At 49.0% G+C, this 19,645-nt stretch overlaps 1 protein-coding gene across 1 annotated transcript in view; it reads left to right on the forward strand.

Annotated features, from left to right (window-relative positions):
* The window catches only part of Crtac1 (cartilage acidic protein 1), a 142,572-nt gene that overhangs the window by 71,651 nt on the left and 51,276 nt on the right, over positions 1 to 19,645 (forward strand). The window contains exon 3 of the mRNA XM_087907887.1: positions 18,985 to 19,181. Coding sequence (XP_087764013.1) covers positions 18,985 to 19,181 — 197 coding nt within the window. The remainder of the gene's footprint in view (positions 1 to 18,984; positions 19,182 to 19,645) is intronic.

Consider the following 19,645-nt stretch of genomic DNA (forward strand, 5'->3'; position numbering starts at 1 on the left):
AGGTCTGGAGGAGCATCTAGGAGTCTTGAGGGTGCACAGAACACAGAGTAGGAGGAGTGTGGCCCTTGGGACTTGTTCCTGTTTGTGGAAAGGAAAAGGAGTGACTCACTAAGTGCCGGGAAAACCCAACAAGCCTATGCAGCCGCGTCTCTTACCCAGCTGCTGCTATTATGAGCCTACATTTTCTAGGAAATCAGTGTTAGTCCAGAGTATGGTGGTTGGTAACCGCCCAACTCTCTGTCCACTTCCTGGTCCATACAGCCCATTCACTTTACCTTATGGAGCAAAAGTGTGACAGACCACTTGGGAAGATGTTTCTGTAAACCAAGCAACCCTACCGCCACCAAAACAGTGTGGGGTGGGGGCCGATAGCAGGCACAGCCTTGGTAGGGAATGCCACATGGTCAGCCCTTTACTGTCAGAATTCTGGTCATCAGAGTGGTGAGAGGAAGCATTTCTATGCTGAGCCATTGTGGTCTTTGGTTAGACTGACTGGCAGATTAGTACCAGTCCCTGCTTCCGTGTGGCCCAGCCCTATGCTCTCTGTATGACTCCTCCACATGAAGAGGAGGGCATAGGGCATGTGCCAGTGCTCTTGAAATACTACATCAAGGGTGCCTACAGTACTCCTTCCCGCGGAGAGCAAGGCCAGGCAGGGACCCGCTCTGCTCTCTGGCGGCCCTGGGAACTTCTAGAAGCTCGGTCACTGCTCAGGTCTCCCACTTTCCTCCCAGTCTCGGCTCCAGCAATCACGATGGCAAGTCGGTCATTTGTAACACCCAGATTGTCATTTCTGACAACAGGGCTGCGTTTATCTGTGGAGTCTAATGATCGTATGGACAGGAGCCTTATTTGTGCTGTCACACATCCCGCTTTATCACCATCTCCATCCGGGCCGCGGGGGACTCTCCAGATGAGCAGCAAGGCCTCCTAGACACTGTGCCTGCTACAGGTCCTCTCCTGAGAATCGCCCTAGCAGCCTTTTTGGGGAGTGGGGGCAGTGCCAAGTTAGATCTGTGCTGTTACATTACAACCAGGAGCTGCAGAGGACTGAGGTCCAGAGCGTGGTTGGTATTCCTCAGCTGCAGAGATCCCTTCCCAAGGCGCCTGCCTGGCCTCCGAGCTGTGGGGACTGGGGACTTCTTCACAACAGCCATCTGGCTCCGATTTTTCAGCTACACCTCCAGAGAATTTGCCAGAGGCACACCGTAAAAAAGTCATAACTCGGCTTTTGTGGGTATTTTTGGGTGGGGGTGGACCGCACCTGCCGAGCGGGTATCACGTGCTCCCTCTGCACCCACCGGTATAATTTGAAGAAAGCTCTGCCAAAAGGAATCCCTGGTCTAGTTAAAATGTTAGCTTTCAGAGCAGGAGGAAAGGAAGACATGGTGACTGGGGGGAAAGAAGCTGGAATTGAGGACTGGAGGAACCAAATCCAAGCGTCAGCCTGCCACTTCCTAGCTGTGCTACTGGGGCACATGATTAACCTCAGGCTTAGTTTGACATTTAAGGTAGGGAGGTAAATGATGGTTCAGCTTTCTTGCTGAGAGAACCAAGCCATCAGTGTGGGGAAGCTAAGTGATATGCAAGGGCCTGCCTGGGCCTTGAGGGGGGGGGGGGCGAGGATTGCAGATGCCTTTGGTTCTGTGTGTCGAACCTCAGGGCCAGGACAAGCCATCCCACAATAGACACCATTCCACTGAAGGGCCACTGATGGGGGTCTGCTGCTTCTGGCCATTTGTTGAGGCTACAAATCATCAGAGACGTCCAGGAGGATTCCGTTCTATGCTGTCCCATCTCTGCTTGTCACACACTGAATTTCAAACGATGCTGGCTGGTTTCTCTTATCTCTAAAAGAGTGCTGTGGTCCGAATCCTTTTCTTTCCAAAGGAACTAAACGCACACATCACAAGAAGAAGAATGCTTGTGCCGTCCCAAAGGGCAGAGCGCTTGCAGATGCCCAGGCTTGATCTGACCCTTGCTGAACCATGGCATCTGGATGTAGGGATAGTTTCAAAGCGCAGGTCCACACGGTCCTTGAAAGGGTTGGTGGATACAAAGAGGAAAAGGCTCGTGAAATAAGTCACAGTGCTCCTGTCTGCCGAGAGTGAAATAAGTCACAGTGCTCCTGTCTGCCGAGAGTGGGGACACCAGGGTGTCTGCTCCCAGCCTGGGCTCCATCCAGCGACTCAGAGGAACAAATGGTGGATCCAAGTGGGAATTTGCTGCTCTCTGGGACTGGGAAGGATGGAGACAATGCGTTTGTTGTCCTCTACCCTCGGGGAGGACGTATATTCACAAGTGTGAGAGGGAACTCGAGTCCATTGTGCACAGTAAATTAATCAATACTATCCTTCTGGCTATTCACGCCACACACAGCTTGTTTCCAATGTGTTCAACTGCAGTGTTGCTGCTATAAATGTCTAAACAGCAAAGACAAGCTCCATCCGGGTTCTCTTCCGCTGGCCTGGGAACACCCATGTTAGCTGGTTCTTAAAGGAGATGGGAAGGACTGGAGGTGGAGCTCACCTTTTGATGGATGTGAAAGCCACCTGGAGAACATTTGGAACCTGAGTTCCAAACAGAGTCAGCTGCTGGCTGGCTGGCACTTGCTCTGGGATTTATGTTCCTCGTTCCTGAGAATTTCAAATGTAATCATCTGTAGTCTGTTCTCTGAGGTACACTGATCCATATCAGCCCTCCTAAATCTTTTCAACTACTTTTTTAATTTGTTTTAATTTGTGTGTTTTCACGTGTGAGTATGTATGTATAGGTCACATTCGTGTGGATGCATGTGGGGGGGGCAACCGGAGCTCAACCCCAAGTGTCATCTCCATCTTGTTTCTTTGAAACAGGGTCTCTCATTGGCTCGCGCTCATTATGCTGGGCTGGCCGTCCAGCAAGTCCCAGCAATTTTTCTGTCTCTATCTCCCTGACACTATGATTACAAGCATGTCACATACCCAGGCTTTTTACAAAAGTCCTAGGTATTGAATTTGGGTCTTCATGTTTGCACGGCAAGCATTTATTCACCAACTGAGCTATCTCTTCAGCTGCTCCTCTGCAATTTTGATGTGTGCATGAACACCCGTATTAAAATATAGACTTTTATTTAAAGAGCAGGGATTCCCCTCCCCATTATATTTTAAACATGTTCCTAAATGATGCCTCCAGTCCCCACACTTACACTTTAGGTAGTACATATCTGCTTCATGTAGTTAGAAAAGATCAGCCAGACCTAGCGAGGCTTTTATTCTGAATGGAGGATTCAAATCATAAAATGCCTGTTGACCTAATATCTTAGATTATAGTCTTGTACCTTTCATTTGTAATTAGCATAGCTGTTTATCTTAACTGCCAGTCAGGTAGGTAATTTTTATATAGCAAGCACTTTCAAGAAATAAATCTCTGGGTCCAATTTGGTACTTTCTCACTAATACTTAACACACAACATTTCCTCTCCCTAAACTTTAATGCACATTTGCTCCAACAGCCAAATTCTGATTAGTGTTAATGCATGGCTAAGGGAATTGAAGCCAGCTTGGCAACAAAGACCCCTAGGAATGAACACATTTCGTTGTTGGCAGCTCTATATTTTTTTTAAAGCGAGAGTCTCTTCTAGAACTATTTCCTCCCAATCAAAATGAAGAGCTGAATTCATCAGTTAACACTCCATAGCAACTAGAAGGCTTTCGCTGCTTCCTCCAGCCATTATTTCTCAAGACACAGCCAGGCGTACCCCATTAGCTGCAGCATGAGAGGGAACACTAGCAGGAACTTGATTTCCCTATTGAGATGGGGTAGCCAGGGAAAGCGAGCAAACAGATGTACACAAGTATGGAGCTCATAGAGATTCCAGCAAGTGAAGGAAGATGGAGTCCCACGCAGTGTGGTCCGTGTGTCTTGACAGACACCGGGGACTTGAACAGTAATTTATATTACAAATCCGAACTAGGTCATCGTGGGGGAATTTCATCAAGCTAGCCTGTGGTCCAGGACCTTGGTTAGACAGAGCCCCCCAAGCCCGAAGGGCGGGCCCTTTCTGATCTGAAGATGGCCATTGCCGTCCCCTGCTGAGCTGTAGTCAACATAAGCTTACCTAATCCTTGTCTTTGCACGAGGGCCCTACTCTTTCCCAAAACTTGTACTCATTGGTCCTTATGAGAGCCTGTGACCCTGTGTCTCTTCGCATGTCCAGTGCAGACATCAGAACAGTCTGGCTTACAGCAGGCCCTGTCCATCTCCAGTCTATGGCCAGACCCAGATTCCACTCTGGCAGAGAAAACCTTAGCCCCCTGCTGACCAGGTGCTCAACAATGCCTATCTTCTCTCTCAACCAGGGCATTCTTACAGCCCACAGATCCTATCTGTCAGCTTCTGTTGAACTTGGTAGAAGAGACAGAGCTCCCGGAGGACTCGAGCAACTGCCTCTGCTGTAGATAAAAGGGGTGTCTGTGTGTGTGTGTGTCTGTGTGTGTGTGTGTGTCTGTGTGTGTGTGTGTGTGTGTGTGTGAAACCAATGGCTGTATCACTGTTTACATGTATTATTTCATTTGACCCTGAGGTAGACCAAATATTATTAGCCCCGCTTTGTAGATGAGGAAATTGAATCCTCGTGCATATAAGCAGGATGTTTATCAAGCCTGTATTTGGGGTTAGAAAGATAAAATATGGTCCAGAACACTGTGGAGCTCAGTCTCCTGTGCTCAAGGCTAACCTGGTAATAATAATAATTCAACCTTTCAGAAATATTTATTGAGCTACCATTACGTGTTGGTCAGAAGACAGTCTTGCTAACCAGTGTCTACCGAGCATATGCTATGGGCCACAAGGCAGTACAACCGTCTTGGATGTCCAAAGCACACCTGCTCAGCATGCGAGCAGGCACTGGTATTCTCGTTTTACAAGGCGCTGAGGCTGGACATGGGTGGTTCGAAAGAGCCCCCAAATAACTGGGGAACTGCTTCAGGCTGTTTCCCTTCCGTTCTGAGTTCCTCAGCTCTATCAGCCTGTATTTTCAGTCACCAAGTCCAGTGGTCACTTGGTGGTCCCTCCACAGAGCCCATCTTGTTCTGGCTTTCCTCCGTGGGTTTCCCCTCTCCAGGATCGAGTCAGTCATCTTAGTGGGGCTGAAGTCCGTACCTGATGCGCTGTAGCTGACCGTTACTCCAGTGGTCCAACGTCTCCCTCTGGGATTATGTCTCACCCACTGTCCCTGGTCTTCATTCCTCGAGCTAGCTGCCATTCCCTCTTCCCAAAGAGAAATCTCACTCATTGACCAATGAGGAGACTGAGGTCTCCAAGTATCACTTCTTGATCGCTCCCTCATACCTTACCCATCTTGGCTTCCTTCCTTGCAGTTTCAGGACCCCCAAATTAACCGTACTTGAAGCCTGTTTCTTCTGCCTCCTACTCACCTTGCCCAGGCGTCCTGGCAATTCACTGCCAGACACATGTCCAGGACTTGGAGCATAGTGAGACACTTGATCACTCTGTGTCTCCTGGCCATGTTCTGGGTCTTTCTGAGCCCTTTTATCCTCAATAAATTGTCTACACTGCAGCCCCAAAAAGTCTCCTGTGTCCTCTCTCAGGAAAAAGCCATCTTAAAGGTCACCAGTGGCTTCTAAATTCCCAGACTCATTTGCTGGCCCAGTCATTGGCATTTTTGATCCTAAAGTATTTATCACTGGTGACTGCACCTCTTGCTTTAAATCTTGATTTCTTGGGGGAGGGGCGTCTACTCTATTCTGTCTTAGGAATCATTTGCTTGCAAGAAACAAAAATCTAAGTGAGCCCAGAAGAGCTTTTTGGAAGCATTTTGCAGAATCACATGGAATTATAATGCTCAGGCTTGCCTGGAACTCACCATATAGGCCCTGGTTGGCCTCAGATTTATGACCACCCTTCTTCCTCAACCTCCCAAGTATTGGTATTACAGGTTTAATCCAACATACTTGGCTTGCACTGTTTTAATTCTCTCCTTCGGCTAACTCTGCGTGTATATCGTCAACAGACAATGCTTTCCAATATAGCACTGTGGTATAACGGGATACTCTTCTTAGAAGCCTCCATTTCCTACCAAAGAAGAGCCGAAGCCTCGGTGGGATGCTGCAGGTGCCCCCAACCTAGCTTCCATGCGTCTTCACTCTGCGTGTTGCTATCTGTTATTTCAACCACCATCTCACACACTGTTATATTGTTCAGCCAGCCTAACCAGCTCCCTAAACAAGTTTCCTGATCCCAGATCTGTTTCTTAGGCTGCATCATTTCTTCTACAAATGTTTGTTTATACATCTCTTATTAAAATCCCATGCAGGCTTCCATTTATAGGTCATGTGCACTTTGATGACGTCTTTATGTCCAGTGTAAGTGGCCTTTCTGTCTTATGAACACTTGAGATGTGGGTCACCTGTTTAGACAAACCAGACTGAGACCTTGGGTAGAGATTTACATCAAAGGCCATAGATATCCTTCATGGTACCTAGCAGTGGGCCCAGCCTATAAATAGGATCCCAATGCAAGGGGTGGCATGAAGTCAATAGTTGACTCATCATTTCTGCTCCTTAAAAAAAAAAAAGGAGTCGTCTACAGGCCATGTGCCCACCACTGTGACCTATATGGGCATACCTCCTCAATTGATAGAGGCCAACAGTTTGAAGTGGCAGATCCTGGGTAACTATAGCATGCCATAAAACTTGAGTAAGTATCTAAAACACTTTATTACAAAGCAGTTAATGGTCTCCCTAAATCCCAAGCAAGTAGTCTTTCTGTTGGTCTCATGGCTGCTGACTCGGTGTCTATAGCCCAGACCTGCCCTCTGGACACATGCCTGAGGATCATGCAAGGAAATCTAAAACAAGACCCATTTCCAGAACAAAGTAAGACAGACGGTTGCTCCATGCTTGGGGTTGACCTCCTTCAATATCTGGAGGAGGGGGGAAGAGTGTCACGATGTCTCTGAGGACACAGGGATCCAGTGGAGCCAGCGAGGCTCTGCCTTCCATCAGGAGGCCTTGAGGAGTATGTTTCCAAAACAGACTAGATGAGTCACTGTCACCTAGAGACACATCCTTCATCCTTCCAGACACCTCTCTTCCTAACGGCACACAGTTTCTAGCTGAAAGTTGTCAATCACAGGCTCCATCTCCTGGCTCTGACTTTGCCACACAAACCCACCTGAGTCAATCATAGATCTTCTCTGAAGTTTGTCCTGCTGGAACTTGAGAAAGGAAGCATCTTGGGTCAGCAATATGGCTCAGTGGGTGAAAATTTGCCTTACAACGCCTAATGACATGAGATTGAGTACAGGAACCATGTTTTGTTTTGTTTTGTTTTTTAAAAAAAGGATAGGCAAGAGTAATGGCTCAGTGGTTAAGAGAACTTACTCTTTCAGAGGACCTGGCTTGGATTCCCAGTTCCTACATGGTGTCTCAAGACTGTCTGCAAATCCAGTTTCAGTGAATCTTACAGGTTCTTTTTGACTTCAAAAGCTCCAGGCACACACACGGTAAACATATATACAGGCAGACATATAAAATAAAAATAAATATTTTTAAAGAAATGGACGCAGTGGCTTGCATCTATTAATCCAGGCATGCCTATAGCAAGATGGAAGACAGGGGCAGAAGAATCACATGGAAGCATGTGGACCAGTTAGCCTGGAGCCCACAGTAAGGCCAAAGCAAGGTGAAAGGAGAGAACTGGCTTCCCCAAAAATTGTCCTTGGCTCTCTACATGCCCATCATGGCATGTGCAAACTCTGCTCACACAACACATACATACACTGATAATAAATAAAATAATAAGGAAATATCCTATCCAAAAAATAGAAAAGGGAAAAAAAGGAAATGTCTTCTATTCAGACGAGACCGTAGCTTGTATAGGAGGCTAGGACGCTGTCACTGCTCAAGCCTTCTGAACAGAAGGATGGGGTGAGAGAATGAGGCCAGCCATGAGAGGAGGAAGAGGGAAGAGGATAAAGCCCTGTGGTTCCTGGCTGCTAACCCTCACTCCAGTCAGCTGCAGGTCTAGCTTACACCCTCACTGGCCCTACAGTTCGGAATCTGTGCCAAGAACTCCCTCAGCTAGTCAGCTTGAGTGTTTGTCACACATAATCAAAGAACCCTGACTAGCGGCTTCTGTCTGACCCCGAATCCCTCCTTTGATAGTTTCTGCAATGCCTGCCTCCCCATATCCCTCTTTTCCTGGAAATACATTGGGGAATAGAGTCGTGATCTTGTTCATCTTCACCATCGCTGTCTACCCAGCAAACGTGAGCAAACACACCTGCTCAGTCTGAGGAACGGTGGGAGACGGAAATGCCAGTGAGGGTCTTTGCCTTCCAGGTGCTTCTGTGCATATCAACACACAGGAAATTCCAAGGGCACCACGCACATGCTGCGCACAGAGCTTTTTTGGAACGAGACATACATCAATCATCCCATGTGGAGTTTTTACAGAACACAGACACTCGTGGCTGCCGAATAGCCTCACCTTTTAGTACCACACATCCCTTTCTTGGAGAATGATCCACCCCTCAGGACAGAAGGGCTTTTTCCTTGATCTTAGTTACTGTTTTCAATAGAGCATTGTCTTTCTGAGGTCTTCTTCACCCTGACCCACTCTTAAATCAAGATCAAATCAGCTTGGCCATTTCTTTCTGGATACCATTTCCCGGCTGAGCCAGCTTCCCTGCCCAGAGCCTGAACACACCCAGCAGCTTCCCATCCCTAAAGCCCCCACCCTTTCCCAGTGAATCTCAGTCTCCACACAGATCCTGTTCCAGAATGCAATCTGGGAATCTGCTGTCTGAATGCCCTTCCCTTATGTTTTCAGCTCCTATTTAACGTCAGTGGCTTTCAACAAATTAAATATGAGAAAAGCGGAAAAGAGCATTACGTCCATTTCCAAAGAGATAATCTGTGCTCAAAAGTGTGCATTTAAAAATGGGAAACATTTAGCTAGAGCTGCATTTTAGTCACTTCTCTCGTCACTGTGGTCCTATACCCGAGAGAAGCAGCTTCAGAGGAGAGCGAGTCTTTGGCTCACAGTTTCAGAGGGTGTGGTCGAGCACAGAGGGGCAGGCATGGCCGCCGCAACAGCTTGGGCCATGGCAGTGGGAGCTGGCTAGACAGTTTGTTCACATAGTAGCAGAACATGAAGAGGAAAGCATGGGCCAGCGTGAGAGGCCTGTCCCTGGCAGATCGCTTCTTCTAGCTAAGTCACACATCTCAGCCTCCCAAACCAGTGCCATCAACTGGAGACCAAGGCTTCAAACCCATGAGTGTATGAGAAATATTGTACACCCACGCTATAAGCAGCTAGAAAGAAAACAGGAACTCAGACATGGGTGGTGTCAGGAATCCCTGTGGGAGACAGGTTGTTCTTGGTGGCTTTGTTTGTTTTTGGAGACAGAGTAACCCAAGCTGGCCTCCAGCTGGTGTTCCTCCTGCCTCAGCTTCCCAAACACTGAGATTACAGGTATGCACGGCCATGCTTGGCTCCTGTGTTCCTCTGCGGGCTCTGGACAGACAATCAGATATCCTGAGACCCAGCTACCAGTCAACTGTATCCAGACTTCCCCTGGACAGACATGCTGGTTGTGAATTCAAATGGTTCGCCTAGTGAACTCCACTGATTTATGGGTAATCCTTTCTCCTACTTTCCAGGGATACATTTTTCTTTCCCTTCGGTCTGAGACGATAGCTCATCGTTATCTGATTTCTTTCCAAAAACTTAGTGGCTTAAAGATGATTTATAATTCCTTCCATCCCATGCATCAGGAATTCGGTCTAGAACCTGCTGAGGTAGTTTTTCTGTTCTACATAATGCCAGCGTATCCTCACTCTGCTGCTTCCAGCATCAACGGACTGGGCTGAAGGCCTGAGAAGTCTTTCCTTACCTGCCTGCAGCTTCATCACTTGTCCATGGGGCTGACTGACTTCTGCAGCGCCTGATGGCTTCGTGACCATCGGATGTTTCTTACATGGTAACCAGCTTTCCCCAGAGACAAATCGAAGCTGATGGGCCTCCGAAAGGCTAAGACCAGAACCAGCCAAACAGCACTTTTATCATACTTTGCCCATCCAGGCAAATGACAAAGCCATCCCCCACTCAAGAGGATGAAGAATAGGCTTTGGCCATTGATGGATGGAGTGACATGTGCATGCTAAGGAGCTAGGAAATAATCATGGTCACCTGCGGAGACCACCTACCACATCCCTTTTATCATGTGCCTCTCTTAAAGGGCTCGTGTACTTGCTCATTGTTGGTCTTAGAAATGTCCATCGGGTTCCAAAGAGGTCATCTACCAAAAGCAACTCTCCTCCCGAAATGCTCTTTGCAGTCTCGTTCTGCCAAAGTTCTCATGCTACAGCCTCCGTCCTGAGACGCAGCATCGTGACATTGACCTCACTGTCTTCACTCCCCTGTTGTTGTCAGTGTAAATCCAAGTGCCGAACCCCAAATTAATTTCTTAATAAACCTTACTTAAATTTTTTGGGTTTTTATGATGATGGTAATATACAAGGTTATCATATATATTATCATATACATGATATCCTATATTATCATATAGATACCATATATCACAAAAGCAGGCAAGTGGTCACACATTGTTCTTTAGGCCATAGTTTGCTAATTACTGCTCAGGACCAAAAAGATAGTTTGTCTTTCAGTTTTTTCTAATGGTTAGCCAATCACTTTAATCAGAAACTCACTTCTTTTAACCTATAACTGGGGGTATTAATGGGACCAAGAATAAAATATTCCTTTTATACCTATAGTCATGAAAATGCAACACATATTTAAAACGTGTTTACAGGAAGTGTCTAAAGTAGTCCCCAAATAGGACTGTTTCCCTGTGGCAATGTCTTAGCCTCCTGGTGACATGCTGTATTACTTAGCGCCATCATTGTTTCGAGAGACTGGAGAGATGGCTCAGTGCTTAAGAGAACTTGCTGTTCTTGCAGAGGACCAGGTTCAGTTCCCATCACCCACATGCTGGCTCTCAACCACCTGTCACTTCTGTCCCACAGGATCGGATGCTCCCTTCTAGCCTCCTTGAGCACCAGGCATGCACATGGCGCACATACATACATGCAAACAAAACAGACACATAAAATAAAATAAATAAAAAATGTTAATCACCATCATTGCTTTGACAAAGTACCTGACACGGAACCTTAAGGGAGAGTTAGCTGGCTCCCAGTTTGAGCTCAGCCCACCACGGTGGAAGAGTCATAGCGGCAGGAGCTTCTGGCAGCTGCTTCAAAGTCAGGAAGAAAGAAAAATGATGCTGGAGCTCCGCTCATTTGCATCTTTTTATTCAGTTCAGGGCCGCGCCTTGAATGGTGCCACCCACAGTCAGGGTGGGGCTGCTTACCTCAGCTAACCCAGCCTAGAGACTCCTTCATAGGCAGGCCCAGAGGCTTCTTTTCATGGTGACTCTAAATCCAATCAAGTTGACAGTCAAGCCTAATTAATCACCGCACTCTGCATCCCTCTAGTCTACAGGTTGACTGATTCCCTTTCTCCATGCGTCTCTGTTTGTCTGAGTCCCACCCCTTCATCTGTGTTTCCGTGTGTGTCTCTGTTTGTAGGCTCGTTGACTTTCACGTCCATCTTTGTGGAGTCTGTCTCCAGGATTCAACCTTTCTGTATGGATCTACCCTTCTCTTCTTCTCCCCGCTCCCTCCGGTTTTCTTGTTGATTTGTCTGTTTTGTATTTTGAAACACGGTCTCTCTATATAACCCTGACCGTCCTGAAGCTCATTCTGTAAACAAGGCTGGCCTCAAACTCATAGAGATTTTCCTGCCTCTGCCTCCCAAGGACTGGGAATAAAAGTGTGCACCATCATGCCAGGGCCCCTGCTTCTCTCTTGACTAATGTCAGGTAGATTTTTTTTTTTTACTATTTACTTTTTTTTTAAAAAAAAGTTTTCTGTTCTTAATTCTCAAAGTAGATATGTTACATACCCTTCAAGTCTAAAAATAATTCTATTATATAAAAAAGATATAAGACATGTAAATTATTTAGCCTAGTACCTGGCACACAGTAAATAGCTAGGGGTTGTATGCATTTTTTAATCCCTCTATGTGACTTTCTAAGTGATTTTCCCCCTCACGAAAGTCACAAAACAGCAACAAAAAAAAGTAGCTCTTCTGTCTCTATCAGTAATATTTGGTTATTCTTTCTTACCTCTACCCAGGCTAGCAACTGTCCACATCTTCTCTGTCATTGCTCTGTTTGTCCGTATGTTTGGGAAATTACCAAAATTGAAGGGTCAAAGACAAACCAGGAGACTGTGCACAGTGTGCTTTTTGTTCAGCCATAAGGAGATAATCTGGTACCCTCCCTAGCCCCTTCCCTCTGTCTACTCTGAAAATAGACGTGTCCTGCCCTGTTGACTCTCACGGTCTACTGGGAGAAACAAGCAATAGATAAGAAAATGGGTAACTACAGGAAGGAGGGTGCAGGGGTGGGAGACAGAGAAGTGGTGATCTCTCTGAGAAGTTGCCTTTTAAGATGAGACCTGAAAGAGATGAGCCAGCTGTGGGACCAGCAGGAGGACGCAGAATGACACTTAGGCAGAGAGAGTCAGCAGCAAAGGGGCCCGGGCACAGGGAAAGCTGCTGGGTTGGTTGCTTTTCTCACCATTGATAAAATACCTGACAGAAGCAACTTAGGGGACGAAAGTTTCATTTTGGCCAATGGTATCAGAGAATAAAGTCCGTCGTGGCAGAGATGACACAGTGGAGCAACTTTATGGTGCAGGAGAGAACGGCTAAGGCTTGTTCACTGTTTTGTTTTTTGTTTTTGTTTTTGTTTTGTTGTTTTTTGTTTTTTTTGTTTTTTGAGACAGGGTTTCTCTGTAGCTTTGGAACCTGTCCTGGAACTAGCTCTTGTAGATCAAGCTGGCCTTGAACTCACAGAGATCTATCTGCCTCTGCTTCCCAAGTGCTGGAATTAACGGTGTGCCACCACCGCCCAGCATCTTATTCACATTTTGGTGGATTGGGATGCAGAAAATAAGACCAGAAGGAGATCCTGGATTAATCCTCAAAGACCCACTTCCACCTCCAGCAGCCATGCCTCCCTCCCCAGCCTCCCACAGCCTCTGAAAATAGAGCCACCTGCTGGGAGCCAAGGGTTTGAACACATGAACCTGTGAGGGACATTTCAGACTCAAACCACAACAGCTACCCAAGTTTCGGGAAGGTAGCTGGCATGACCTGACTTACATGTTTATAAGAAGCCTTTGACTATGGTAGGAGGAGATCAGATCAGTGGGGCAAGTGAGGAAACAGAGCCCCACCCCCTCCCCCGGGAATGGTGGCCACCAGTCGGGAAGGAAAGCAAAGAATAAAGCTGAGGTATTTTGGGAGGTAGAAATGAGAGATGGGCTGATGGATTGGATGGGAAGACGAAGGGGGAGTTCTGAGGCTGATGCCAGGCTTCTGGTTTTAGTGCCTGGGTCCCCATTTAGGGGAGGGAGAGATGGAGTAATCAATAGCTCCATTTTGGACGTGTTCCATCTCGGGCGCATGAGAGGAGATGTCAGGTAGGCAGTCGAATATATGAGTCTGAGCCTGAGCTGGAGATATGAATCTAGGGGTTGTCAGTCACGGGAATGGATATGATCCGCTCGTAAAAAGAGGGAGAAGACAACAGAACCAAAGGCCAGGCCGGGAGACTCCAGCAACCAGAGGGTAGGAATAGGAAAGGTGCCCAACAGTGGGGGTGGGGGATGGAGAGAGAAGAAAATAAGACAGGGCATGAAGCCCAGTGAAGAGGCTGTCCTATGGGAGAGTGGAGGGCAGTTGGGGGTGGCCACAGTGCCACTCATCAAGAGGACAAAGGTGGTAAGAAAAGAAAAGGTCTCCCTCCATCTGGCCACATGAGAGCCACCAGTGACGCTAACTAGAGCAACCTTATGGACCAAGGTTGGATGGGAGGATAAAATGCATGATGGGAAAGTAGAGACCACCTATAAAGACAGCTCTTTTGAGAAATTTAACAATACGGGGGAATAAAAAAACAAATCTACCCATGGAGGCAGAGCAGCCAAGGATGGGATGTTTGGGGATGAGAAATCGGAGCGTGTTGAGAAACCAGCTACTTGATCACTGGCGAGCGAAAGGTTCCGCCTCGGGTTTGTTGTGATTTTTTTTTTAAATGATGTGATCTTACAATTGTGTAACAATTCACAGTTTACCAAGTGTTGTCACACACACCCTGACACTCCTCAAGGCTGTCCTTTGAGGTGTGAGCAGCACTGAGCCAGATGAGGAAGCTGAAAACTTAGAGGAACTGAGTGACAAGCTCAAGGGCAGAGCCAGGATGCACCCCCAAGGCCAGGCTGGTCTAACCACGGCTGGCACAGCCTTTGATATTAGACACCATAGCTGCCTTTGCCTGGCTCTGTTTAACTGTGCTTCAAAGCCTCTTGGACTTCTACAAATACCCAATTCTCTTCAGCAAGTGTCAGAGAACGGAAACGTGGGATGTCCGTGATGTGCCTGGGCTCCTCAGCGTGGGGACTGTGGATAAGCCCCTCTTCTTCTAACACTCACATCTGTAAAATGGGGTTGCTGATAGGACCAGTAGCCCCAGCTTGTCATAAAGATGATGTGGGGTTTAAAAGTGCTTGGCACAGATTTTGCAAATGAAGACCGCTCTCAGAAGGCTGCCCAGGATGGCTTTGATGTGTTCCTTCCTGCTTCTCCTCTCACCCTACCCCTCACCCCCTCACCTCTGCAACACCCTACCTTCATGCCCTCATCTCCATACATACTCAGGGACACGCAATTTAGTCCCGTCCCTCTCGTGCCTACACACACACACACACACACACACACACACACACACACACGCACACACACCTTGATTGCCATTAATACCTCACCTCCACTCACACGTCCGGTCCCCTCACTTCCCTTCTCTTACCCTCTCCCGTCTTACCCTGACCCTCCATCTCCACCGCTCACTTCCTCATCTCTCACCACCCTTATAGCCACACACACCATCACTTCCATCCTTACACCCCACCTCTCATTCCTTCACGTTTCATCCCCACCCCTCACCTCCACACATATCCTCTCCCCAGCTCACCCCCCACCCTTCCGTCCCCTCCCCGCTAACCCCGGATCCCTGTGTTCTGTTTATGAGCACCTTCTGCTGCAGCATGCTCTAGGCATCACGCACGCAGAGATGCACAGCCGCCTGGACACCAGCGGTTTGCTCTTAATGAGGGGAGGGATGGGGAACAGACACCTCTGCCCTCTCAAGAGCGAGCCAAGGCAGGACACTGCAGGTGTCCGGAAGAGAGAAGGTCACATCTAGTCCAGCAGGTGGGGAAGACTCAACACAGGAAGGGGCCAGGAGGGTGGGAGGACATTCCCCACGGAGCAAGCGACTGCAGCTGAACAAAGATGGGCGCAGCTGGAAAGGGCAGCGCATCTTCAGGGGCTGGTGAGGAAGCAAGCTGTAACAGCGGCTCTCTGAAGAAGAGGGGTGGGGGCCTTTCCTGCGGGGGAGGAGCCTGGGAACAACAGCTGTTGGTGCTCCAGGGCCAGCCCAGGGTGGCCTGATGGAGGGAAAAGCTGGCCCTGGGAGCACTGCCCTGACCCAGCCTTGCCCACCTCGGAACAGACTTCTTGTCCATAATCCCCGGGGAGATGTGACCAGACTGTTAGACATCTTCTCATGCCCCATGTAGGTCAAAACTGACCTAACCTGTCTACTTCTCCCCACAATTCCCCATAGGAGGCACCCTGAGACTAGCACCCCACGATTTTCCAAGAAGAGATGTGCAAGGGTCACTTCATAGGATCAAAGAGCTTGGGCCCAATCCAGCCACCCAGATTCGAGATAAAAAGACTAGCTTCCAACATGTGGGGAGGCCATGTTCCCTCCCCTCCTGGCAGGTGACTCCAGGGCATGGCAAATATCTGGAATACCCCAAAGGCAGCAGAGTAAAGAGGGTACCAGCTATGTGGAGACTGTCCCACCATATTCTGGGAGGACACTGGTTTTGCCCATCTTGTAAGGCTAGTCAGACTCCTGGACCCACAGATCTTGCAGGCTGCCCCACTGCTGCTTGGGGATCACTCGCTCAACATTTCTGGAATGTGAGGCGTAAGATAAAGAGCATCTGCGTGGAAATGCTCTGGTCTAATGTGCAAGGATGGGACCAGATGCATGCCCCAGAGTCACACTCATGGTCTCCTCGTTTGGTCCAGTTTCCATCCTTCAGAAGAGAACAGCAGAGTCTAGAGCCCAAGCCACCACCCGAACGGCAGCAGGGTTATGGCCTCCGTGAGGCAGAGAAGATCACATGGTGGAAAGCACTCTGCAAACTGTTAAGTGCGGCTGCAGCGTATGGTGCTTGTTTCCTTCAACGCTTACATGAAGTTCATGTGCATTCCTGAGAGCCACTATCTGAGAAGCTAAACAGACGTGCACAGGACTGAGTGGTGTCATGTCCTCTGTCCCTGCATCAGGCGCCACAGAAAGAGCATAGATTTCCTGCCCAGAAGAGAGAAGCCCCGTGGCTACTTACAGGTCGTGCAACCTTGAACCCCACTTGGCCTCTCTGACCCTCAGTTTCTTTTTCAGAAACACACCCTCTCTTTCTCATTCTGGGTTGTGTGGGGCTCGAGCAAAACAGTGCTCTTAGCGAGACCCAAAGAGCACCGTGGTCTGATAAGGCAGGCATAGTGTGATAGAAGAGAGGAGAGCCTGGGACTTTCAGGACTCATATTTAACACTCAAAAGTCACGTCCCTGGGGGTCGGAGCCAGCTGCTGACAGTACCAGAGCCCAAGCCTTTTGTCTCTCCTACCCCCGACCTGTCTTTGAAGGTAACATTGCGCCCTTGATGCTCGGCTCTCAGACACACTTCATCAAGGTGTCTAAGGCGCACCCTCCCATCACTGGACGCTGACTCAGCCCCCCTGAGCTCCATCTCACCTTTCATTCTGTGGGTGCCAGAAGTCTCTTGGCCAGCCACCAGCATTCCCCAGACTTCACTGGCTTCTGGTGACAAAGGAGAAGGCCGGGTGAATCTGCTTCAGTACTAAGCTTTCTCCCAAGACCTAGGTGAGCTGTCTGCCCTCCTTGGGTCATTTGAGCCAGCACTGTACTTTGCTCAGGGTGGGCGCACTCCACTGCAAACACAGGCCAGCCAGCAGGTCCTGGTGAATGGAGCATGTGGGTTGCTCTGGAGATCCTGGCAGGTCACTGTTAGGGAGGCAGGACTCATCGTGTTTGGCCGTGTTGCCTGGGAAAATCTTGGGCATCCTCAATTTCTGCAGTTGGAAAGGTAGTAGGAAGACACTGACTCTGGAACACTTGAGCCCAAAGGCCTAAACGCGATTAAGGAAGTCCACAAGAGCCCAGAATGAAGGATAACAAATACTTACTTAGGGAAAACCTCACAATTAGAATAAAGAGCTGCAGTCCTCTGCTCTGTGGGCGCTGGAAGCTGTGAACAGAACTCCAACCACCACCCTAGAGAGCGAGCCTGCTCCCCGTCTGTGCTTATCAGTCCATATATAGTGTCTCAGACCACGCCCTAACAGACTGGTACCCGAATGGCTAGGCTGAATGAAGTCCCACAACACACAGGACTTGGGTGCAAGCTCAGAGATTTCACTCAACCAGGATTTACTGAGCACCTGCCGTGTACCAGGTGCTGATCTAGGCCCTAGAGCACAACATGGAGGAAACTCTGATAGAGCCAACATTCCGGTGGACCCAGAGAGCGCAGAGGAGGGGAGCAAAAAGACAGACCCTAGTAGAGCTGTGGGGCTAGATGAGGACCGTGGGGAAAGAGCAAATGGCACAGATATTAGGAGTGGGCGGTACAGTAGGGGTACAGATATAAGGAGGACTTGAAGAGGTGAGGGAGGAAGCCAGCTCTGTGGCTGTCTGGACCAGCATCCCACATGGAGGATGCAACAAGGACAAAGTCCCTAAAACAGACACATGGCCTCTGGCGTGACAAGGAGGCCGCTTGGGTTCAGGAGAGACAGGCAGTTTCACCTCTTGTCCCAGATCCCTGGCAAAAAGATTCAGCAGGTTTGCTGGTAACCCCCAGATGCACTGGTAGCCTCACCCCAAGTGCTGTAGAGATGGTGTTCCCTACTAGCAGACAGTTGCCTCAATTCTCTGTGACACAGGCTCCTCCAGGGATCACTCACAAGGGTGCTCTTGGAAGAGCAGAACCATGCCTGGGCTCAGGCACCCTCACCTGATACTGTTTGCCCTCAGGAAGCCTCTCTGAGCAGCCTCAGTGAGCAGCCTCTCTGAGCGGCCTCAGTGAGCAGCCTCTCTGGGCAGCCTCAGCGAGCAGCCTCAGTGAGCAGCCTCTCTGAGCAGCCTCTGAGCAGCCTCTCTGGGCAGCCTCAGTGAGCAGCCTCTCTGAGCGGCCTCAGTGAGCAGCCTCTCTGAGCGGCCTCAGTGAGCAGCCTCAATGAGCTGCAGTTTCTCTTAAGGTCCTCATCTGTTTCTCCTCTGTGAAGTGAGTGACTAGCAGCATGGCCTCCCATGCCAGACTCACCTGGGTTGGGATTTTTGTTGTTGTTGTTGTTGTTGTTGTTTTGGTTTGTTTTGATTAGATGTCAGGTTGTTGTTTAAGTTAATGGAGTCATTAGTGGGAAATTTCCTTTTATGTTGAAATGCACAAAGTAAATGTCAGGGAGATTTTTCTTCAGCCGGGCCCTTAGTTTAGGGATTGCGCCTAGCTGCCCACTTCCCTGAACCAGCCTGCTCCTTGAACTGTGTTCTGCATGGCTCTGATCCACTTTCTCTAGCCTCAGTTTCTTTCTGGTCCAGCGCTTCCTGATGCAAGACCCCTTCCTGTGCATGCCTGGGGCCAAGCTACTCTGCGTTGCAATCGACTTTGAGCCCTTTGCCCTGCTCCAGTGAGGTGAGTGGACCCAGCCACTCACCCTCAAAATCCTCTCCCTGTTCCTTCTCCAGGTACAACGGCCCCAACCTGGTTTTGAAGTACAATCGAGCCCAGAAGCGGCTAGTGAACATTGCGGTGGATGAGCGCAGCTCACCCTACTACGCGTTGAGGGACCGGCAGGGGAACGCCATTGGGGTCACAGCCTGTGACATCGATGGGGATGGCCGCGAGGAGATCTACTTTCTCAACACCAATAACGCCTTCTCAGGTGAGGGTCAGGTTGTCAGTCCCCTTCCTGCCCCGATTACCTCTTCCCTTGCTCAGGCCGCTCTCTGCTGCCTCCAGGATCTCGTTGTGCTGGGCAGAGACCCCAGGATGGTCCTTCATCTCCTGTGATGGAGATTGGATTTTCATCCTCGGGATCCTGGGCAGGGACAGAAGGGCATGAAGAAGACTGGACATCCTTTTCTCCTGCAGCCTAAGACACCCTCCTCCCCTGCCTTCCTGCCCTCCTCCTCTCTTCCCCTCCTACCATCCACCACTTCTATCTGGTCCTCCATCTCATCCCCACTCCCCTAGGTTACTTCTGAAATCAATAGGTGTCCCTGGGTCATTCCCATGCTACCCTAGGCCTTTCTCAAATGCTTTGCGGTCCTTCTAGAATCTGCCTCCTCCCTTTAGACCCCTGCAAGGATTTCTCCCACAGATTCTTGTGTGCCTGCCAGACGGAGC

Source organism: Myodes glareolus, chromosome 7 (assembly GCF_982192425.1).
Source record: "Myodes glareolus chromosome 7, mMyoGla1.1, whole genome shotgun sequence".
NCBI lineage: Eukaryota > Metazoa > Chordata > Mammalia > Rodentia > Cricetidae > Myodes > Myodes glareolus.